General features: G+C 42.9%; 1 protein-coding gene across 2 annotated transcripts in view; it reads left to right on the top strand.

The window, feature by feature from the left end:
* Positions 1–24,772, top strand: part of LOC140484555 (tetraspanin-14-like) — a 69,928-nt gene that overhangs the window by 25,693 nt on the left and 19,463 nt on the right. For both annotated transcript variants that reach the window (XM_072582923.1, XM_072582922.1), the window contains exons 2-5: positions 6,902–6,952; positions 10,285–10,428; positions 17,747–17,917; positions 18,427–18,552. In XM_072582923.1, coding sequence (XP_072439024.1) covers positions 6,902–6,952; positions 10,285–10,428; positions 17,747–17,917; positions 18,427–18,552 — 492 coding nt within the window. The remainder of the gene's footprint in view (positions 1–6,901; positions 6,953–10,284; positions 10,429–17,746; positions 17,918–18,426; positions 18,553–24,772) is intronic.

The following is a 24,772-nucleotide window of genomic DNA, read 5'->3' as shown; positions in this document are numbered from 1 at the left end:
CCACATATTCATGTGCTATACCCTCATGTTCTTACCCTCACGAGGGCGTGGCCCTGGAAGTAATCAGAGATTACCACCATTAGTAAACTTTTTTTCCTGGCTCTCTATAATCATTCCATAGGACATCATTCCTATTTCTACCCATGTCATTTGTGACAATGTGCACAATGGCTTATGGCTGCTCACTATCCCCCTTGAGAATGTTCTGCAGCCACTCAGAGATGTCCTGGACCCTGGCACCCAGGAGGCAGGACACCATCTTGGATTCCCATTTGCAGCCACAGAATCTCCTGTCTCTCCCCCTAACTATTGAGTCTCCTATCACTAAGGTCCTGATGTGGAGGTGCCAATGTTGGACTGGGGTGGACAAAGTTAAAAATCACACAACACCATGTTATAGTCCAACAGGTTTATTTAGAGGCACTAGCTTTCAAAGCGCTGGTCCTTCATCAGGTAACTGTGGAGTAGCACCATAAGACACAGAATTTATAGCAAAAGATTACAGTGTCATGCAATTGAAATGATATGTTGAACAAACCTAGATTGCTGTTAAGAGTCGAGAGTGTGTTGCTGGAAAAGCACAGCAGGTCAGGCAGCATCCGAGGAGCAGGAGAATCGATGTTTTGGGGAAAAGTCCTTCACCGGTCCTCACTTTCTCCTAGATTGCTGTGAAGTCTTTCATCTTTTAGAATGGGTTGCAGGTTTCAGTTCATTTATATATAAATCCCAGAACTTCTTTCAAGTCACATTCTCGAGATAACTTAAGGTTTTATAAAAAAAAGATAACATCTCAGCTCAGACAATGTATTAAAGGTGAGAGGTTAGAGTCTGTCTGTACCCAATCTTGAGTAAGACTGGTTCTATTTCCAAAGTGGAACTTACAAAATATTATAAGGATGTACTGCCAGCATTGACTGCCTGCAAATTGTGCATTTTATGAGCAAAATAGAATGTTTGTGCAAATATAAATTCATCCCATCGACTTATATCTGTGTGCATGTGCATGAGAGAGAGAGAGTGCATGTGTGCGTATGTGTGTATGCAAGCTTGGTAAAGTGTGTGTGTGTGAGTGTGGAGTATAAGTCTATTAGAGGATGTGTGCGTGGGACAAAGATCCTTTTTACCTTTACCCTTTCCCACTGTGACCTAGCGCCAGTTTTAGTGCCTCCTGACCTGTTACTGCTGCTTTCCCCTGAACAGTCAGCAATATCCAACCAGGATACGTGTCTTCAAGAGGAATGACCACAGGGGATTCCTGCAGCCTTTGCCTTTCCAGTTCTCTCTGCCTGCACCTTAGGTGTAACCATCACATTAAAACTCTTATCTATGATGTGCTCAATATCTCGGATGATCCTGAGTCCATTCAGCTCCAGCTCCTTAACACATTCTCCTCGGAGCTGCAGCTTGGGTGCACTTCCCACAGGTTTAGTCATCAGGGACGATGAAAGTCTCGCTGAGCTCCCACATCTGCAGGAGGAGCATGCCACTGCTCTAAGACTGAAGAGGAGAATTAACAAGGATTTCGCCAAAGCTTTGCTACTCACCCTGCGACCAAAACATTTTCCAATAGCACATCTCTCTTCCCCCTTTTTTTTTCAGTTAGAGGAAGTAGGAAGAAGATAAACATCAGAGTGGTGTAGTGTTTGGGGTTTAAGCACTCCTTCATACCAGGTCCATGACTGTCCACTGTTTATGTGACTGCTTTCAGGCTCTCATACATGGTCTGAAGTAATGTCTCTCTCTCTTTCTCTCTCTCTGTCTCTGTTTCAGTCGCCCTCTGCTGGATGCTCTTCCTCCTGCTGTTGTAGCACTATTTCAATGCCGCTTTGAGTCATAGAGATGTACATCACGGAAACAGACCCTTCGGTTCAACCCGTCCATGCCGACCAGCTATCCCAACCCAATCTAGTCCCATTTTGCATCACTTGGCCCATATTCCCCCCAAACCCTTCTTATTCATATACCCATCCAGATGCCTTTAAAATGCTGTGATTGCACCAGCCTCCACCACTTCATCTGGCAGCTCATTCCATACACACACCACCCCCTGAAAAGGTTGCCCCTTTTACATCTTTCCCCTCTCACCCTAAGCCTATGCCCTCTAGTTCTGGACTCCCCCACCCCAGGAAAAGGACCTTATCTATTTATCCTATCCATTCCCCTCATGATTTTATAAACCTCTGAGGTCATCCCTCAGCCTCCAATGGTCCAGGGAAAACAGCCCCAGCCTATTCTGCGTCTCCCTATAGCTCAAATCCTCCAACCTTGCCAACATGCTTGTAAGTCTTTTCTGAACCCTTTCAAGTTTCACAACATCCTTTCAATAGGAAGGAGACCAGAATTGCACGCAATATTCCAAAAGTGGCCAATCTAATGTCTTGTACAGCCGCAACATGACCTCCCAACTCCTGTACTCAATGCTCTGACCAATAAAGGAAAGCATACCAACCGCCTTCTTCACTATCTACCTATCTACTTGTGACTTTCAAGGAAATATGAACCTGCACTCCAAGGTCTTTGTTCAGCAGCACCCCGCAGTCTTGAAACTCATGATATGAATTCATTTTCTTTAGTTTAAGGCTGTAATTTGAAAGCAGAGAATTGCTGCATTTTGACTATGTGTGTATGTATGTATGTATGTGTGTATGTATGTATATATGTACCTGAAGCACTCTTCTCGGCTGAGGGTGTATTCTAAAAAATTGTATATGTTTCAGGGCGGCTTAGTCCATGTTAAGAATTTCCAGAGGCCAAAGTACTGAATCAACATAAGAACTGTTTCTGCACTCAATTCCCAGCAGTTTCTAAAGTACCAAAAGTTACAGAACATTGGAACACAACTTCCACTCATGTGGAACAAAATAGTTAAAAGATACGTCAGACCACCCATTTAGAACATGTTGTCTCTGTAGGCATTTCAACATCGATATCTGCAGGAATCGGGTTCACAAGCCTCACTGGTGTTAGTAACTGAAAAGCAATATTATCTCTAAATTATAAAAATGGTTATGTGGCTGTCAAGGTATCTTCACAAAGTGTGAGTATCAACAACAAGTGCTATTTAACAGTGGGTTCATGATGAATTGTGGAACTGTTAACATATTCTGCTACAACTTTGATTTTTTTCTCTTCCACTTTCCAAGGAGGAATATAACTGTGGAAAATGATGCAAAGAAATTATTTAAGCAATTTGACTGTCTCATTTTGTGGTACTTGTACTCAGTGCTTTGGCTGGCCGTTCAGATATTTTCAAACTAACCTGTTCAGAGTTGTTAAGATACACCTCTGAAGCAGGTGGTACTTGAAGCTGATCTCATGATTCAAAGGTAGGGACACTACCAACTACCTGCAGACGTGCTTTCTCTAGTCTTTCCTCCATTCAGGTTTTCCTTTAATTAAGAAGGCAAATATCTACATCTAAAATCTAGAGTCATCATCGTTTCTTGACTAGTTGACAAAGTACACTCTCTTGATTTTCTGGATCCCCTGTACTACCACTAAGAGACCTTTGTCCACATAAAATCCTACAGGTCAGGAAGACACCATTCCAAACATGAGTGGTTAGGTGTTGTTCTCAGCACATGATTAACATTGCATATGTTTGAGTTAAATGCCAGTTTTACAAGTTCAAACCAGTTCCTTTGATCAAGGAGATCTCCCCTTTTATCAGTTAGTCATAGTTCTGATGACCTGCAGAAATCTTCATATTGTCCTTAATATTGTTCCCGAAGCTCCTGTCCTTCTTGAAGATGGTAAAAGTCCTCAAATATGATCCTTCCAGTAACCCCTGGTAACCAGTCTCCAGGCAGACCCAGTGTCATTGACGATTTCCAGACAGTTCGCAATCCACTATAGTGTCTTCCCACAAGATTTGAGTTTCTGGAGGAAGCTAGATTTTGGAACCTCTTCAAAATGTTTTCCGGATCCAGGTTAAAAAGAAGCTTAACCGACCTCTCAACCATTCAAGTGACTTCCAAAAGTGCTGGCAAATTAGTAAGACGTGACCTTTTCTTCCTGAAGCCTTTTGTATCTTCTCTGTTACTTACCTTATTAAATTGATCAGTGACAGTTCTGTACTCCCAACATCTTCACAATAACTGAAGTCAACTTATTGGCCAATAGTTCCTGGTTCTGCAACATATACCTTTTTGACATTGACAGAGCGCCCTCTGACTTTAGTGAGCTTTCAAAGACACTCACAAAGCACCAGCTTCCTTCTCCTTAAGACACTCCATTCCAGCAGGTTATCTGTCTTAACATTACTAATTCTGACAAAGATTATGCCCCCATCCATTACAATATTTACAATTCTGCTGCTGATAGCTGGACATTGCCTTCAAGCATGAGAATGGCTTTAGTATCAGCACTGAAATCTGTCTTCAACGAGCTGCAGCATTGAATGGACAACAGTGATCCATGCACTAGAATGTACTGGATGATTAATGCCTGTTCAGCTAATACTGAGCATAACAGAGAGAAGAACAGTATTAAGCATGTGTTATTCCTCTCACAATCCCATTCCTATTCAGACCTTTCTTAACCTGTACTATACTGGCCCTAGTAGTAAATTTACTAACTTAAGTTGGAGAAAAATTTCTAGGACACAGAAATTCAGGAGAAAAGTAATACTTTTTCAGTTTCATTGGATGATTGAGCTTTAAATACATTGGAGATTTGAGAGGAAATTGTCTGACAGTCAAAGTTAATCAAAATTTGGTCATGATCTATCCTGCCCTGCGGTGTTTGGTAGGGACCATGAACAGTCTGCTTTATTCTGTATCCAACACCTTTCTGGGGAATGTTTAACGTCTGTCTTTGGCAGAATGCTCTACAGTCTGTTATAATAACCTAGTAGAGCATTTAGAAATATATAATATGATTAAGCATGAAGAGAAAATCCTGCCTGACGAATTTACTAGAATTATTTCTACCACAGCATGGTGGTTCAGTATTTAACATTACTGCCTCAGCGCCGGTGACCTGGGTTCGAATCCAGTCTCGGGCGACTGTGTCTGAGTGGGTTTCCTCCAGGTGTTCCAGTTCCCTCCCGTAGTCCAAAGATGTGCAGGTTAGGTGGATGGGCCATGGGAAATACAGGATTACAGGGATAGGATTGGAATTGGATCTAGGTGGGATGCTCTTCAGAGTTGGTGTGGACTCAATTGGCCAAATGGCCTAATTCCTGCTTCCTGCTTCCACATTGTAGGGATTCTATTATTTAAGGAATTGACAAATAAAGTAGATAAAGGGGAACTGAAAACTGTAATATATATGGATTTCCAAAAGGCACACATTAAGGTAGCACACATTAAGCGATTTCATAGAGCCTATGACGTTGGGGTATAATATTAGCTTGGATAAAGGCTTGGCTAACTACTAGAAAACAGGGAATTTGGTTGAAGAATGGTTTAAGGGGGACATCATCAGGCAGCAACCTGTAACTGGTGGTGTGCCACAGTGACCAGTACTGAGCCTAGCTCATTCACAATGACCTGGATGAGGAAAATGAATGTGTTATTGTGTTGTTGGATGACACAAATGGGTGGGAAGGCAAGGGATGAGGATCACAAAAAGATACTGCAGAGGGATACTGACAACTTAAGTGAATGGGAAAACTTGACGGGTGGAATGTAATATGGGAAAATGTCAGGTTATGCACTTTGATAGGAAGAATGGAAGAGCTAAATATTATTTAAATAGAGAAAGTCTGCAGAACACTATAGCACAGACATGTATCACAAAAAGCTATCATATAGTTTCAAGAAGTAATAGGGAAGACAAATGGCCTTTATTTCAAAGAGAGTGGAGTATAAAAATAGGGTGGTCTTGCTAAGACTATATAAGGCACTAGTTAGACCATAGCTGGAATACTGTGAACAGTTTTTGACCCCTTATCTGAGGAAAGATACACTGACATGGGACACAGTCCAGAGAAGGTGCTCAAGATTGATCCTAAGTATAGAGGTATTTTCTGATGAGCAGAGAACTGGCCTGTACGTTTTGGAAGAATGAAAGGTGCCATTATTGAAAATGTAAGATTTCTAGGGGTTGTGAGCTGGTCAATGCAGAAAGATTATTTCCCCTGTGGGAGTCTAGGACCAGAGAGTATAACGAGGTAAACACAATGACTGCAGATGCTGGAAACCAGATTCTGGATTAGTGGTGCTGGAAGAGCACAGCAGTTCAGGCAGCATCCAAGTAGCTTCGAAATCGATGTTTCGGGCAAAAGCCCTTCTTATTCCGGATGAAGGGCTTTTGCCCGAAACGTCGATTTCGAAGCTACTTGGATGCTGCCTGAACTGCTGTGCTCTTCCAGCACCACTAATCCAGAGAGTATAACATCAGGATAAGGGAACACTCATTTAAGACACAGATGAGGAAGAATTTCTTCCCTCAGAGGGGATTGAATCCATGGAATTCTTTATCATAGAGTTTTTTTTGAAGCTGAGTTAAGTGTATTCAAGGCTGATATTTTTAGTTAGTAAGGGAATTAAGGATTTTAAGGATAAGATAAGAAAGTAAGGTTGAAGATTATCAGATCAACCATGATTTGATTGGATGGTGGAGCAGACCCAATAAGGCAAAAACCCTACTTTTGATCCTACATCTTATAGTTTGAATGAGACAACTTGGGAGGGGCTTCACTCTGAATCTAATCCCATGCTTCCTTGTTCTGGGGGTGTTTGATGGGGACAGTGTTGAGGGAGGTTTACACTGGATCTACCTTAGTGGTGTCCCTGTCCTGGGAGAGTTTAAGGCCATCATTCTATACCATTTGACACACATACAGTTCCTCACCTCTGATGAGTTTAAAAATCATCAAATACTTATGAATTGAAGGGAAATAGTAGATGGTGTATTGAGATCCTGCTGATTGAATCTTGCTTCCTCTCTCCTTTAGGTAGCTGGAGCTGGGCTCCTTGCGATCACTTTCTGGGCGTGGAATGAAAAGGTAAGAATGGATTGAGACTGAGGAAAGATGTGTCGGTAAATGTGAGGCTGCCCACTTTGGCAGAAAGAAGGGAAAGACTGTACAGTTTAATTGGAGAGCGATTGCAGCACTCTGGTAACTGAGGAGAATATGGGTGCCTTTTCTTTCTCTTATTTGTTCAGGATGTGGACATCACTTATTAGGCCTGTATTGATTGTCCAGAGGGCTAGTGGTAAGAGTTAACTACACATTACTGATGTCAGTTTGAAGTCACATGTAGGTCAGACTGGTAAGAAGAGCATGCCAGTGAATAAAATGTGTTTCTTCCCCCAAACAACAATTTACATTTTTTCGCCTTTTTATTGAATGCAGTTTCAGTATCCGTCAAGGTGGGATTAGCAGCCAAGTCTCCAGACCATTACTTTCAGTGTGGAAACAGGCCCTTCGGCCCAATAAGTCCATACCGACCCACCCAGACCAATTCCCCTACATTTGCCCCTTCACCTAACACTACGGGGCAATTTAGCATGGCCAATTCACCTAACCTGCACATTGTTTTGGATTGTGGGAGGAAACCAGAGCACCCGGAGGAAACCCACAAGGAGAATGTGCAAACTCCACACAGAGAGTCACCTGAGGTGGGAACTGAACCCGGGTCTCTGGTGCTGTGAGGTAACAGTGCTAACCACTGTGCCACCGTGCCACCTATTAGTTTGCTGTTTGGAATTATTAGTCTAGTGACAGTCTACCACCATCTCCCTGGTACATGACTCACATAAGGTTCATATGCAGATAGAGCAAGAAATTGGGTGGCAAACAGAATATTGTTGTTTATTGCAAAGGGGAATGGGATATAAAGGTCAGGATATTTTGCTGCAGCTGTAAGAGGTATTGGTCAGTACACATCTGTAGTACTGTGACTAGAAGTGATCACTTTATTCAAGGAAGGATATACTGCATAAGAAGTAGATCAGAGAAGGTTCAATTAATTGGTTTCTGTGATGGAGAGGGTTATTTTATGAGGAAGGTTTGGGCCTGTATCCATTGGAGTCTTCAAGAGTGAGAGCTGATCATTTTGAAATCTAAATGTTCCTGAAGGGATGTGACACAATGAATGCTTAGAGGATGTTTTCCCCTTGTAGGGGGGATTAGAACGAGAGGGTATTGTTTAAAAATGAGGGATTTCCCAGTTAAGCTTGTTAGCCAGGCTGCTGCACAGAGAGAGACAGGGGGACCAGTCAGAGAAATGCTCCTGAAAATGAGATATTAGCCAGGAGGCTGCAGAGACACTGAGATACCAGTCACTGACAGGGACTAGGAATGCTCTAAACCTGCTGACACACAGAGGAAAATAGCTTGTGTACCGAGAATGACTGGAGTCCAGGTACTGCTTGGTACCAAGTATATTCTTCAGAAAAAAAGTAGAAAAGATAAGTTATTACTGGCCTTATTTGGCAAGGGACAATGAGGTAACGCTACCTAGTTCCTTGGTCTGGAGCCAATCAGATGCAAAAAGTGAAAGCACCTGAGCCAATGGGAAAAAGACACCATTACTTGAGAAAGATAAGGAAAGAGGGTAAAAGAACACCCTCAAGGCATACAGGCAGCGACAACTCCAGGGACCCCCCCATCGCAAATCAAACCTTAGGTCAGAGACATGGAGACATGGACAGAGAGAGAGCAGCATCAGCCCTCCTCAGCAGCAGTAACAGTTATCCAGCTCGGGACATTATCTTTTGTGTTCTGTGACTACTCAGGGAGTGTCAAGGGACTCGAGTGGGTGTATAAATAAGTTTTTAATTCAGTTTGTTGGAAAGTATATAAAATCTACTTTGTAAGAGTACATGTAAGAGGTAAGTGTATGGTTTATTACATTAATAAAGTGACTGCTGCAGCTGGCAATTGCTGGGTTCAGGCAGCAGCTGGTTGTTACTGGACTCAAACCAGCATCAACAAGCTCAAGATGAGGAGAAGTGTTTTCTCTCAGCAGGTCTTAAATCATTGGATTTCTCTTACTCAGAGAGACAAGGGGGTTAGACATTTTTAAGGAAAAGCTACATTGATTTCATTGTTAGTCATGAACCTGTAATCATCAGGGTGGGCCAGTGTGTTGAGTTCACATCACAGTCAGATCAGGCCATGATCTGACTGATTGGAGGAGCACTTGAGGGGCCAAATAGCCTCCCAACTCTTATGGAATTCTCAAGTCTAGGACCTTAGGGATTAACATCACATGAGGAAATGTTGCAAATACTCAGCAGTTTCGGCAATGTCTGTGGAGAAAGAGAGAGAGTTACTTTTTCAGCTCTGTGAACTTTCATCAGAACATTTGAGTTGGGGGATATGGTGTCCCTGTGATTTTGGTGATGTTTACTATTAAAAGCTTTCCACTGGGCTGACAATGAGAGCACTGCCTCGCTGCTGTCTGTTTAATGTGACTTCCTATCCACAGATATACAGTTGGGACGCTATAGATATGCCACCCTCTGCAATCCCTTCAACTCCCATTCCTCAGTGAATTGTTCCTGGTTGGCAGCCTCAGGGAGACCCGTCTTGAGTAACGTCGTTCACCCTAGTGTCTTTCGCTTGACACCTGCTGGCACTCTAGAAGTTCAGAAGCCACTGTCGCCTCTGGTGTTCCAGATTCCTTCACTGCAGCTAATGTTTATGGAGAACCTTTAACTGTCATCAGACATCGCAAAATACTTCACTGCTTGTGTCCACTTCAAATTCTTAATTTCCAATCATCTCAGCAGTGATGGTGACACCAGCTGATGGCAGCAAAATATTTGGGAACAATGTGCTCGGACCTTGTAATTAATTCATTCTTGATGCTAATTGCTATGTCGGTGCTCAGGTTGTTGAGGTGTTCTGGCAGCATCAATAAAACCATTCGGAGATGACACAAACCGTTAGCAAGAACTAGCTTTGAAAAGACACTTTGAAGTGGTGATTTTCTTTAATACATTTACAGGATGTGGGCATCACTGGCCAGACCAGCATTACTACCCATTCCTAAATGGCTCAGAGGGCAGTTAAGAGTCAGCTACATTGCTGTGAGTCTGGAGTCACATGCAGGCCAGACCAGATATGAATGGCAGTCTCTTTCCATTGAAAACATTAATGAACCAGATGGGTTTTTCCAATAATCAGCAATGATTTCATCATCATCATTAGACTCAGTTCTGGGATTTTTTTTTTATTGAATTCAAATTCCACCAACTGCATGGCAGGATTTCAACCTAGATTCCCAGAATGTTGCCTGGATCTCTGGATTAATTGTCCAGCAATAATGCTATTATGCCCGTGGGTCCTGACTGATGATTGATTGGAATTTGTTTCTATGTGTACAGGGTGTGTTGAAAATTCAGTCCATCACAGAGCTGAAAGGCTTCGATCCAGTCTGGGTGGTCCTGGTGGTTGGCTCAGTCACCTTCATTTTGGGATTTGCAGGCTGCATTGGAGCTCTACGTGAGAATATCTGTCTCCTAAAGTTTGTAAGTCTTTCAAACCTGTTGTGTATCATTTCCTCAGTGAGCTCAGTGCTCCTGGAAACAGACATGTCTGTGAATATCTGTTTCCTAGAATTTCCTAGACCAAGCCACTAATATGTGGTCACAGAATTTTGCTCAAGAACTGTCACTCCACATTGAGCATGGCTGATCAGGAATTGTTTTATTACCCACTGGTTTTAAATATAATGTCTCAGGTTTCTCACAAAGGTTAAAGTGTAGATCCTGTGCGTCCGAATGTGCCTCCCTCTTGTCCCCTTTCCTGGGTGGACTTGTTGTCTCGTATATCCCAGTACTGTTTTCTCTGTCCCATCTGCTATCACTGTTGTGCCCTCTTGCTCGCTCACTCTCTCATGCCCTCTCCTTTCCTCACCCACTCCCCTCTCATTTGTATCTCACCTATTCTACAACCCTCACTCTCTCATGCCTTCTGTCTCACTCTCATTCCTGATGAAGAGCTTATGCCTAAATTGTCAATTCTTGGATACTGTCTGACCTGCTCTGCTTTTCCAGCACCACACTCCCAACTCATCCTGTCTCGTGCCCTTTTTCCCATTCTGTCTTCCTCTCTCCCGTATCTTCTGTCTAGTTCCCTTTCTCTCAAGGCCTCTCTCTATTTAATTCGAATATCTGTCTTGCATCTCTATGTAAGTTATCATTTACACTTTGCTAGTTCTTCCCTGGTCTCCACCACTGATCCCGTACTGTCTCAATCAGTGGCAATTGGAGGAAGGATCCATAGGTGGAGGAAAGCTGAGAACTAAGAGCTTTGTTCGGGTTTGAGGATACACCAAAGGATATTCAAGTCGTCATTGGACAAACATATGGGCTAGTGTAAGTTAGATGGGTTCAGATTGGTATGACTGGTCGGCGCAACATCAAGGGCTGAAGGGCCTGTACTGTGCTGTAATGTTCTATGTTCTATTCCTAAAACCATCAGTGAAGCTGGTCAGGTGTGATGGAGGGTCTGGGAACATAGCTATTAGGCATAGAAGAAATACTGGACTCAAGTCATTTTGAAATATTGGATCTAGAGGCAGTTGGTGACTAGCAACTAGCAACATCCAGGGGTTACCATTGACCAGAACCTAAACTGAATTAGCCATATAACTACTGTGGCTACAAGATAGGCTAGAAGCTAGGAATCCTGCAGCAAGTAACTCATCTCCTGACTCCTAAACTCCATCATATCCAAATCACTAATGCCTGACGGGGGCAGCTTCAACAACACTCAGGAAGCTTGACACCACTCAGGACAAAGCAGCCAGCTGGCTTGGTGCCACATCTAAAAACATCCACTCCCTCCACCACTGACATTCAGTAGTAGTAGTGTGTACCATCTACAAAGATACACAACAGAAATTCTCTAAGGCTCTTTCGACAGCATTTTTCAAACTCACAACCACTTCCATCTTGAAAGACAAGGTCAACGGATACATGGGAACACCACCCCCTGCAAGTTTCTCTTCAAGCTACTCACATACTGACTTGGAAACTTATGCACCCTGCCCACCCCCCCATTCCTTCAGTAAACACTGGGCCTCAGTGTTTCTTCATCTAATCATTACTTGTGAGCTTGCTGTGCAAATACTATTTACCCCCAGTGGAACCAGTATTGTTTAATGGCAGACTGATGCCTTGGGATAATTCTCAGGGCTTGTTGTTGCTGGTGAAAGACAGGCCTCTGAAAGGGTAGTTTGCTGAGCAGATTGTCCAGCGCTGAGCCAGCCTGCAACACCCCCAGGAGGTGCTAATCGACAAAGTGCAAAGATCCAAATTCCTGAGCACAGTGATTATGATCTGGTGGGAAGGGCAACTGAATGTGTTTGTGGGAGATAAAACAGCACCATGTGATTTGATTTTCTTTTGCTTTCAAGGATCATTTTTACGTTAGAATAGTCACATGAACTCAGAATCCTTGGGGTGCAGATACAGATTTCCTTGAAAGTGGCCCCACAGGTTTGACATATTTGTCTTCCTCGGTCAGAGTGTTGAGTATGGAGTTGGGACACATTTCACAGCTGTACAAGACATTGGCAAGACCACATTTAGAGTACTGTGTATAATTCTGGTCACCCTGCTATAGGAAGAATATTATTAAACTGGAAAGGGTTCAAAGAAGATTTACTAGGATGTTACCAAGACTGGAAGGATTGAGTCATAAGGAGAGGTAGGATAGGCTGGAACGTTTTTCCTGGAGCATAGGAAGGTGAGAGGTGATTTTAGAGCGTTTTACAATCACAAGCGGCATAGACAAGGTGAATAGCCAAGGTCTTTTTCCTAGAGTAGGGGAGTCCAAAACTAGAGGGTTGAAGTGAGATTTAAAAGGCACCTAAGGGGCAACTTTTTCGAACAGAGAATGGTGTGTATATAGAACAAGCCACCAGAGGAAATGGTAGAAATGGGTACAATTACAACATTTAAAAGACATTTGGACAGGGGTGTGGATATGAAAGGTTTAGAGGGATATGGGCCAAACACACGCAACTGGAACTAGTTGAGTTTAGGAAACCGGGTTGGCATGGACAAATTGGGCAGAAGGGTCTGTACGCCTATACGACTCTATAACTGTATGTCAACTTGCAAGAGTGGGTGGACCAAAGAATGAGACCAGATTAATCAAATTGGCAAGGGAGAGTTCATTGAAAGTATTAGATATTGTTTTTTGGAGCAATATATCATGGAACCAATTAGAGAGCAGGCTAGTCAGGATTTGATATTGTGTTATGAGGTGGGATTAATAAATGATATCATAGTAAAGGATCCACTTGACAGGAGTACTCAAAAGATGCTAGAATTTCAAATTCATTTTGAGGGCAAGAAAGTGGAGTCCCACACTAGCATTCTGGAGTTAAACAAAGGTAGTTACATAGGCATGAGGACTGATCGAGCCCTGGGGGACTGGGCAAATAGAATAAAAGGAAGGAAATTGATCAGCAGTGGCAGATGTTTAAGGAGATTCTCAATTGCTCCCATTCAGAGTCAAAGAAATGTACAACACGGAAACAGACCCTTCAGTCCAATTTGTCCATTCCGACTAGATATCCTACATTAGTGCCATTTGCCAGCACGTAGCCCATATCCCTCTAAATCCTTCCTATTCATATACCCATCCAGATGTCTGTTAAATTCTGTAATTGTACCAGTTTCCACCACTTCCTCTGGCAGCTCATTCCATGCAAGCACCACCCTCTGTGAAAAAGTTTAAAATTTATTCTAGAATGGAAGGAAATTGGTTTGGCAAAGAAGTTAAAGGTAATATAAAAACAAAACCTAAAGCATATCATAGGCAGACTGGAGGATTGAGAAACTTTCAAAGATCAATGAAAAAAGTTATGAAAAAAGTAATAAAAAGAGCAAAGGTAAATTAAGAAAGAAAAATACTGAAAAATATAAAAACAGACAGGAAAAGCTACCATAAATATACAAAAGTAAAGAGAGTAGCTAAAGTGAATGTTGGTCCATTGGAGAATAAGACTAGGAAGTTAATAATGGGGAACACGGAAATGGCAGAGACAAAATCAATATTTTGCTTCAGTTTTCATGGTGGAGACACTAGTACCATCCCAGTAGTAATCAGGTAATGCAGAAGTTATGGAAAGGGAAGAACTTTGAATGATCATCACCACAGTACTGAGCAACCTGAAGGATTGAAGGTAGACAAGTTCCCAGGGCCTAACAGCCTACATTCTAGGGTCTTAAAGGAAGTAACAGAAGAGGTAGTGGATCCACTTGTAATATTCCAGAATTCTCGAGATGCAGGAAAGGTTCCAGTGGATTGGAGAAATGCTAATACAACGCCTTTATTCAAAAAGGGAGAGAGGCAGAAAGGCAGACAGACCAGTTAATTTAACATGCATCTAACATGGACATTGTTAGAATCCATTATTAGGAAAGTAACAACAGGATATTCGGAAAGTTAAAATGCACTACAGAGTCAGCATGGTTTTAAGAAGCATAAATCATGTTTGACTAATTGTCGAAGATGTAGCAAGCAATGTTGATAATATGGATCCTGTACTTCCAGTATATCTGGGCTCACAGAAGGCATTTGGTAAGGTACTGCACAAAGGAAGATCAAATAGGGTAATATATTAGCTTTGAAGAGAATTGACTAGCCAACAGAAAGCAGAGAACCGGGATAAATTGTTCTTTTTCTGTGTGGCAGGATGTATACTTGGTCCCTAACTATTTTCAGAGCTGAAAATGTGTTGTAGGAGAATCGATGTTTCGGGCATGAGCCCTTCTTCAGGAAGGGCTCCTGCTCCTTGGATGCTGCCTGACCTGCTGCGCTTTTCCAGCAACACATTTTCAGCTCTGATCTCCAGCATCTGCAGTCCTCCCTTTCTCCTAACTATTTTCAATCTATATTAATGATCTGGATGTGGGATAGAAAACAGTAAGGTGGCTTAGTGGTTAGCACTGTTACCTCATAGCGCGAGGGACCAGGGTTTGATTCCGTTCTTGGGCGGTTGTGGAGTTTACACATTCTTCCCATATCTGCATGGGTTTCCTCCAGGTGCTCTGGTTTCTTCCCATGGTCTGAAGATGTGCAGATTGGGTGGATTGGCAATGCTAAATTGCCCATAGTGTCCAGGGATGTGCAGGCTAGGTGGATTAGCCATGGGAAATGCAGGGTTACAGGGAAAGGGTAGAGGGATGGGTCTGGGTGGGATATTCTTTGGAGGATTGGTGTGGACTCAATGTGCCGAATAGCTGGCTTCCGCACTGTAGGGATTGTATGGGAGTACTATAGCCAGATTTACAGATAGCACTAAACTAAGTGGGAAAGTAAGTTGCAATGAAGAAATAAGACTTTTGCAAATGGATATGAATATGTAAATTTGGCCAAAGTTTGCCTGATGAAGTTTAATAAAGATAAATGTAACGTCAGTGGAATAGAAATGTCAGAGTGCTTCAGTACAGAGGGATCTGAGTGTCCTCCTGCATGAATCAGAAAACTCATATGCAGCTATAGCAGATAATAAGAAAGGCAAATGGAATTTATTGCTTAAGGAACAGAATATACAAGTAGGGAAATGTTGCTGTAATTGTGCAGGCATTTGTGAGAGCACACCAAGAATAGAGTCATAGAGTAATAGAGTCATACAGCACAGAAACAGACCCTTCAGTCCAACCCATCCATGCTGACCAAGTTTCCCAACTTAAACTAGTCCTACTTGCCTGAGTTTGGCCCATATCTCTCTAAATCATTCTTATACATGTAGCTATCCAAATGCCTTTTAAATGTTGTACCTGCATCCACCACTTCCTCTGGCAGTTCATTCCAGATATGAACCACTCTCTGTGAAAACATTGCCCCTCAGGTCCCTTTTAAATCTTTCTGCTCTCACCTTAAAAATATGCCCCCCCAGATATCTATGATTTTATAAATCTCTATAACTTCCTATGCTCCAGTGGATAAAGTCCCAGCCTATCCAACCCCTCCTTATAACTCAAACCTTCTAGTCCCAGTAAACCTTTTATAAATCCTTTCTAATTTAATAATATCCTTTATATAACAGGGCGACCAGAGCACACTGTACTCCAAAAGTGGCCTCACCAACGTCCTATACAACCTCAACATAGCATCCCAACTCCTATATCCAATGGTCTGAGTAAGGAAGGCAAGCATGCCAAATGCCTCCTTAACCACCCTATTGTATACAGTTTTGGTCCCCTTTCTTGACGAGGGACTTGTGCTGGAGGCAGTTCAGAGGAAGTTCACTAGATTGATTCCAGAAATAAGGGGCGTGTTTTATGAAGAGAGATTGATTAGATCTCTGCTTGCTTGAGTTTAGGAGAATGAGGTATATATGATGCTAAAGGAAATTGACAAAGTAGATGTAGAGAGGATGTTCCCTCATGTGGGGCAATCTGGAACAAGAGGTCATAACTTTCGAATTAAGGGTCGGAGATATAAAACAGAAGAGAAATCTCTTAAAGAATTGTGAATGTGTGGAATTCAATCCCCAGGATGTTGTGGATGCTGGGACATTGAGTACATTTGAGGGGAAACTGGACAGATTTTCCATTAGTAATGGGTTGAAGGGTTATGGAGAGTGGACAGGAAAATGGAGTTGAGATTGAGATGAAATCAGCCACGATAGTATTAAAAGGATGCTTGAGGGGCTGAATGCCTACTCCTGTTTCTCGTTCTTATGTTCTTACCTCAATGTCATTCTCTCTGTCTCTCAGATCCTAGTTTGTCAGAACTGGAATCTCTCATCCTATCAGGCACATTAGCTACCAACTGCTGCTTTACCCCCAGGTAGAAAATTGTGCCATGACTGAGGTCCACATACAGGGTTTGATGAAACCTCTGTGATGGGCATGGGAAGGTGTCCATCACACTTGGAAAGGGGAAGGTTCAGTGAGATCAGGCTCAAGGTTTCAGTTTAGAGGATGCTAAGAGGGCTTAAGGATTTAAAAGGTACAAACGTTGGAGCTCATGACTGAGTTTTTTGAGGAATCTTTGACATGAGAGATTAGAGACTCATCAAGTTATATATCGAGTTGTACACCATGGACCTTCAGTCCAACTTATCCATGCTGATCAGATATCAGCACTTGGCCGATATCCCTCTAAATCCTTCTGAATCGTAAAACCATCCATTGAAATGCTGTAGTTGTACCAATCTTCCACCACTTCCTCTGGCAGATCATTCCATACATGCACCAACCTCTGCAGGAAAAGGTTGCCTCTTAGGTCCCTTTTAATCCCTCCCCTCAAACTATGTCCTCCAGTTTTGGACTCCCCCACTCTGGGGAAAAGACCTTATCCGTGCCCCTCAAGATTTACAAACCTCTATAAGATCACCCCTCAGCCTTCGATGCTCCAGGGAAGACTGCCCCAGCCTCTCCTTAGAGTACGAACCTTCCAATTCTGACAACATCCTTGTAAATCTTTTCTGAACCCTTTCAAATTTCACAACATCCTTCCTCTTGCAGGGAGACCAGAATTGAAGGTAGTATTCTGTAAGTGGCCTAACCAATGTCCTGTACTGCCTCAATGTGATCTCCGGACCCCTATCCTCAATGTACTGACCAATAAAGACAAGTGTACCAAATGCCTTATTCACTATCCTATCGACCTGCGACTCCACTTTCAAGGAAATATGAAATGGCACTCCAGGATGAGAGAGCTCGAGATTTATTTGAGGATGGGAATGTGGAACATTGAGAGTCTTGATCATTATTGGACTAGTCAGTTGGACAGAAACTAGGAGCCAAATGAACAGCAGCTTGTCTAGCTGACATTGATTCCAACCATCTCCAATTCTCTGGAATTTTACTTTTGTAGTTTTCAATAACCATCGGAACCATCTTCACCGTGGAACTCGTGGCTGGAATTCTGGCCTTTGTGTTTCAAGACACTGTGAAGGAACATGTGCAGAAGTTCATTCGAGATAATATCAAGGTGTATCGTGACGATATAGATCTTCAGAACCTCATCGATGCAGTGCAGAAATATGTACGTGAGCATGTTCTTCATCTTCATTCCCTTGCTGTCACTGGGCAACAGACAGGATGTTGCTGCTGGAAACTGTGCAGCTGACAATGGGATCCTTGCTGTTTTGCTGGAAATGTTCGGTGTTACATCCCATGTTTGACTTGTGGGTTTCCCTGTCCTCGGATTGTGGTGGGTTTTGAACCAGGGGTCCCGATATTGACTTTTTAAAATTCATTTAGGAAACATGGGCATTACGGGCAGGCCCAGCACTTATTGTGCATCCCTAGTTATCCTTGAGAAGCAACCTTCTTGAACCGCTGCAGTCCATGTGTGGAGTTAATGGGGTTTTGGAGACAAGAAGGTTGCAGTAGGATGCAGTAAACCATGTGCTCGTTTTTGAAGTTTTGTGGTTTTGAAAAGTCTCCTGTTTGGCTCTGCTTAGGGCCTGTTGAGGTATTCAATTCAGTGTCACTTCTTTTCATTATTTCTCACTCTTTCTCTCTCTGCCTCCCCTGATCCAACCCTTTCAGATGCAGTGTTGCGGGGCTGCTGGCCCTGATGACTGGGACAGCAATCTTTACTTCAACTGTTCGAAGGAAAACACCAGCCGGGAGCGATGTGGTGTCCCCTTCTCTTGTTGTTTACCTGACCCAGCTGTAAGTAGTTATAATAGTAATGGTGATAAATCTTTACTCATTGGGAGCAGTTGACCAGCTGAAAACAGGAAACTATTTTAATCATCCAAAGATTAAACCCATAGAGTGCACTCAAGGGAATAATAGGAGACAAATACCAACAGGAGTTCTTGAGAAAGGGAGAGACCAAGGTAGGGGGTGTACGTCAGAGGTACATAGGCATTGAGAAAGTAAGGAGAGGTTTAGAATAGTTTGTTGTAACACAGTAAAGAACATACCTTTCAGCTCAAGGATTTTGCCCTCTCCCCCTCTCAAACGACAATCTCCACAAAACACTTCCAAAAGAAGCAAACTGTGTACGTTGGACCTCAACCTCATACAGACTCTACCTCCTTCCATAAATCAACACCAATCCATCACCGATCCTTCACTTAAGCCTCTTCCTGCCCCACTGAACTTACCTCTACCTAACTTGACTCTATTTCCACCACCTCTTCCATGTCCCCACTCCTGCCACCTCGACACCCTTTATTTAGTGTATCATGTGATTCATCTGTACATCCATTGCACAGTTTCTAGTTTCTGGCCATAGCTGCCTTCCCTTCTCCATGACTGTGCAACACATCCATCCGCATCAGGATGGTCTGAATATTCTTTGCTTCCTCCAAAATGAGGTCTGAGCCGTCCCCATCCACCAGTCCTCCAATTGCCCGGCCAAACCCATTGTCGATTTGAACAGCTTATCCTTTAACTCTACTCACTTTCTTTTGGTCAAAGCTGTGGCCAAGCGTACCTGCATGTGTTACAGTAATGCTTGTCTGTTTGTGGAGAATGAGGAACATTCCTGGTTCTAGCGTCACAGAGTCATTCAGCACAGAAACAGACCCATTGGTCCAACCAATTCATGCCAACCATAATCCCAAACTAAACAAGTCCCATCTGCCTGCACTTGAGTCATATCACTCCAAATATTTACTATCCATGTACTGACCAAATGTCTCTTAAACATTAAAAGGCTGTAACTGTACCTGCATCTTCTGAAAGTTCATACCACACAAGAATCACACTCCATGTAAAAGAAATTGCCCCTCATGTCTTTTTTTAAATGTTTCTCCCCTCACCTTAAAAATATGCCCTTAGTCTTGAAATCCCCAACTCTAGGAAAATGACACTGGCCATTCACTTTATCTATACCCCTCATTATTCTATAAACCTCTATAAGGTAGCCTCTTAACCTCCTGTGCTCCAGTAAAAAAAAAGTTCCAGCCTCTCCTGACAACTCATACCTTCCATTCCCAGCAACATCCTCGTAAATCTCTTCTGAACCTTCTCCAGCTTAATATCCTTATTGTTGTTCCAGTCCTATTCAGACTCCCTCCTGATACATCGATGATCAATGCTGCTTCCTGCTCTCACCTGGAATTGCAAAACGTAATCAATTTTGCTCTCAGTTTCCAATACAAAACCACCAACTCCAATGTTTACTTTGACTACATTCCTTTCTACCAGTTTCTCTGCCTTTTCCTCCTACAACAACAATAGGGTTCCCCTTGTCCTCAGTTTCTATTCGATCAGTATTTGAAAGATTATCCTCAGCCACCTCCAGAGGATGCCACCACCAAATATATCTTCTGACCCCATCATTCTCAGCTTTCTGGAGGGATCATGCCCTTTGCTACTCCCTGGTTCACTCCTTCATCACTCCTAACACTTCCCATGCAGTCTCAGAAGGTAAATAACACTTGCCCCTTACACCTCTTCCATCCTCACTGTCCCAAGGCCCAAACACACCTTCCAGATGAAGGAACATTTCACTTGTACTTGGTTCAATTTTCTTGTTTCGGTCATTGACGGGATGAGGGTGTCACTGGCTCGGCCAGCATTTATTGCCCATCCCAGAGGGCAGCTAAGAGTCAACCACATGTTTGTGGTTTTGGAGTCAGGTGTCAGCCAGATCAGGTAAGGTGGCATCCTTCCACAAAAGGACACTTGTGAACAAGTTAGGTTTTTCCGACAATCAAAAATGGTTATCAACAGACTCGTAATTCCAGATTTTTAAAATTAAATTCAAATTCCACTATTTGCTGCAGCAGGATTTGAACCTGGATCCCCAAAACAGTCTCTGGATTAACAGTCCAGCAGCTTCCCATGTGATTCTGTCTACTGCATTTGCTGCTCACAATGCAGTCTCCCTTGAACTGGAGAAACCAGACTGGATTATCATGTCCACGCAGTAAGAATGACCTGTCTTTCCAGTTGCTTGCCATTTTAACATGTCACCTTGCTTGTATGTTAAAATTTCTGTCCTGCTACAGTGTTCCAATGAAGCTCAACACAAACCAGAGGATGAATCCCTCATTTTCTGCTTAGATACCTCAAACTCTGTTCCACTCTCTCCTCTTCTCCCTCTGTCATCAGCGTAAAAACTATTCTCAGTTCTAAAGAAAAGTCAGATTGGACTCAAAATGATAATTCTTTCCCCATAGAATATGCCAGGCCTGCTGAGACTCTCCAGCATTCCCTGTTTTTATTTAAGATTCCCGGCATTCAAAGTACTTTACATTTTTTTCCTCACTGTGTGTTTGTTCCTCCAAAAGCAAAGTCAAGCACACTCACTCACCTGTGTCTCGAATCAGCTGTGCTCTGCTACCAAACACTGACAGTTCATTTGGAGGGAAGGATAGTAATCAACAGCATTTCTCATGTTGGTGCCATTTCTCCAAACACCAAAATGGCCACCAGCTGATAATATCAGCTGTCTGTGTCTGGCTTCAGGATACTTCCACACATTTGTGCATTGACGTCAGTGCCAACATCAAAAATTGTTAAAATTGTACTATAACCTGTTTGTATTGGCTTCCTGGAGCATTGGGGGAAATGAATCATCACAGTCAGTCTGACAGGGGGAGGGTAGAAAAATATTGGCTAAAGACACTACAGTACGTTTAATTTGTTGAAATGTTTCTATTGTGACTTTTCAATTATGGGTAAAATATCTTTGGCCCAGCAGACCAGAATTTAGGGTAGCATGGTGGTTCAGTGGTTAGCACTGCTGCCTCACAGCACCAGGGACCTGGATTCAATTCCAGCCTTGGGTGACTGTCTGTATAGAGTTTGCACGTTCTCCCCATGTCTGCATTAGTTTTCTCCAGTGCTCTGGTTTCCTCCCACAGTCCAAAAATGTGAATTGGCCATCCTAAATTACCCACAGTGATATGTAGGTTAGGTGCATTAGTCAGGGATAGGGGGATAGTGGGATACTCTTCAGAGGGTTGGTGTGAACTTGTTGAGCTGAAGGGCCTGCTTCCACTCTGTAGAGATTGTATGATTCTAGGATGATTGGGGGTAGTAAATTGTCTGGATATCTGGTCGGCATGGACGGGCTGGACCCAAGGGTCTGTTTCCATGCTGTACATCTCTATGACTGTATGACTCTATGACTCCCTAGTTGTGTAACTGGAGTATTGTCTTAAAGTTATTTGCGAAAACAAATCGATATCAAATCCAACTTGCCGTTAGTGTAGCTTCAGGCCACAGTCCCTTATAAAATCTCCCGTCACTTTGGAATGATTTCGGTGTTCTATTTACGTGCTCAATCTGCCATCTAGAGGTGGTGTTTGAACCATTTGCAGCTACCTCTTCACTTCCAGTCTTCATAAAATGGCAAAGAAACAATGTTAGAGGTGCAACACTCCATAAGACAGAATAGGCCTTTCAGCACAGTCTACTCCACTATTCAATGAGAGATCAACTGATCTGATAATCCTCAACTCCACTTTCCCGTTGTTCCCATAACCTTCGATACCCTGACTGATGAAAAATATGTCTGTCTCAATATTGAATATACTTAATGACACAGCCACAAAAGCCAACTCTAGTAAAGATTCCCACAGGTTCACGACCCTCAGAGAAGAAATTCTTCTAATCTGTGTTCAATGGGCAACCCTTTACTCTTTGGTCCTGGAAACAACTTTTCGACATCAAATCCCTAACAATGTTGCAAGTTTCAATAAGGTCACCTCATGCTTCTAAACTTTAATAAGAGCAGGCCCAATCTCTCAACCTCGTGTCATTAGACAGTCCCTCCATAGCTGGGATTGGTCAATTGAACTTTCTTGAGTGTGCTTTCAATGTCATTATATCTTTCTAAGATAAGAGGCCAAAAACATTCTCTGTATTATTCACTGAACTTGGATGCTCACTCTTTTCATTCATTTCAAGGGGGGGTCTGATCACCCATGCAGACCTCGAGGGGGGTACTTTCACACATTTGGGCTTCTCATACTCAGAGGGTCACTGTGCTGTCCAGACTGGTTTCCCCTCCCCCCCCCCTGCTCTTTAGTAGCTGCGGTCATTCTGTACAGTTTCCTAATCACCATCTAGGCACTGACAGAAACCTACAGTCTGCCTCCTCATGCCCAGACAACAGCCTGCCCCTCTGGGCTCCTCACTGTACCCAACTTGCAGCTCACTGAGGATATCATTCTCTCCCCTGAAATAAGCAGTAAGCTCAGACAACTTCACCTCCCTTGGATTCTTCCCCCTTCCCCACAATCGCCATTGTCACTGAGGATAGCTACTGCTGCAAATGGGGAAAGTGGGGAATGGTAAGTCGGGGAGCAGCATGAGTTCAAGTTATAGAACGAAAAGGGCAGTATATACTCAAACAAGGCTATACATCCGTAAGTTATAAGGGGAGCTAGCTCAGGTGAATTGAAATCAAAACTGCTTAGGTAAAACAGTATTTGAATAATGGGAGGCCTTTGCAACGAAGGTGATTCAGATGCAGAATAAGCGTATTCCAATGGGGGAACAGAAAGAGGTCCAGGACTAGAGCTCTCTGAACGATTGAAGATGTTGAGATTAAAATGAGGTACAAGAAATAGGTTTATGACCTTCACATTACAATTGAGAGTCGGACCTGATCAAGGAGGTACAGAAAAGATCGACACGAGGAGACATGGGAGAATAGATTACTGATTAAGATAAAAAGCATTGAAAATTTGTTTTACATAGAGATGTAAAAATGTTGTGAAAGGTGAGTGGGACTGATTTAAGGAGCAAATTGATGATCTTGCATCTGTTTTCACTGTGGATGAGGATAAAATAATGTAGCAGGAAAAAGGAGATAGTTGAGATATTGGATCAAAGTAAATAAAGAGAATGTAATTAAAATGTTGGCAGTTCTTAAAGTAGAAAAAATCACCAGATCCATGTTAAAATAACTCTACAGAGGCATTCCGTCACCAAGTTACCCCTTTTCGTATTTACACACGCATAGTACATGACATTGACCCTGCTGGCTCAGAGCCGGCTACTAGATGCTCCTATTTATATCTGTCAGCTCTCTGACTGGGGCAAAGAGACAAAAAAACTGCAGATGCTGGAATCCAAAGTGGACAGGCAGGAAGCTGGAAGAACACATCAAGCCAGGCAGCGTCAGGATGTGGAGAAGTCAATGTTTCAGGTGTAATCCTTCTTCAGCACCCTGATTGGACCAGGTTAACAGCCCCAATCAAGGAATTCAAATTCCACCTTAGAACTTAGAATCCCTACAGTGTGGAAACAGGCCATTTAGCCCAACAAGTCCACACTGACCTTCCGAAGAGTAACCCACTCAGACCCTATATTTACCCCTGACTAATACGCTTAACCTACACATCCATGAACACTACAGGCAATTTAGCATGGCCAACCCACCTGACCTGCACATCTTTGGATTGTGGGAGGAAACCGGAGCACCCGGAAGAAACCCACGCAGACACGGGGAAAATGTGCAAACTCCACACAGACAATCGCCCAAGGTTGGAATCAAACCCGGGTCCCTGGTGCTGTGAGGTAGCAGTGTTAACCATTACGCCACCGTGCCGCCACATGGCTGGCCTCATTCCAATCACTACAACTATGTTCGAGTTTCCTGAGTGACATAGCTGCTGAGTGATGGAGAATTGCACAAGTTATAACACCATTTAAAAGAGGGATCATTCTTGCAACTGTAGGCCAGTCATCATAATGTAGGTGATGGCAAATCCCTTAGAGACGAAAAGCTAGGCCAAAAATAATTATCTTATAAAATATACAGACTGATAAATGATAGTCAGGATAAGAACATAGGAGCAGAATTAGGCCATTCAGCCCCTCCAACCTGTTCCACCATTCAATGAGATCATGGTTGGTCTGTGGCCTAAATTGATTGACCTGCTTTTCAACAAAAATGTATCTATCTCAGAATTAAACTTAA

Source organism: Chiloscyllium punctatum, chromosome 13, assembly GCF_047496795.1.
Source record: "Chiloscyllium punctatum isolate Juve2018m chromosome 13, sChiPun1.3, whole genome shotgun sequence".
Classification (NCBI taxonomy): domain Eukaryota; kingdom Metazoa; phylum Chordata; class Chondrichthyes; order Orectolobiformes; family Hemiscylliidae; genus Chiloscyllium; species Chiloscyllium punctatum.
This window is presented reverse-complemented; position numbering and strand designations above follow the sequence as displayed.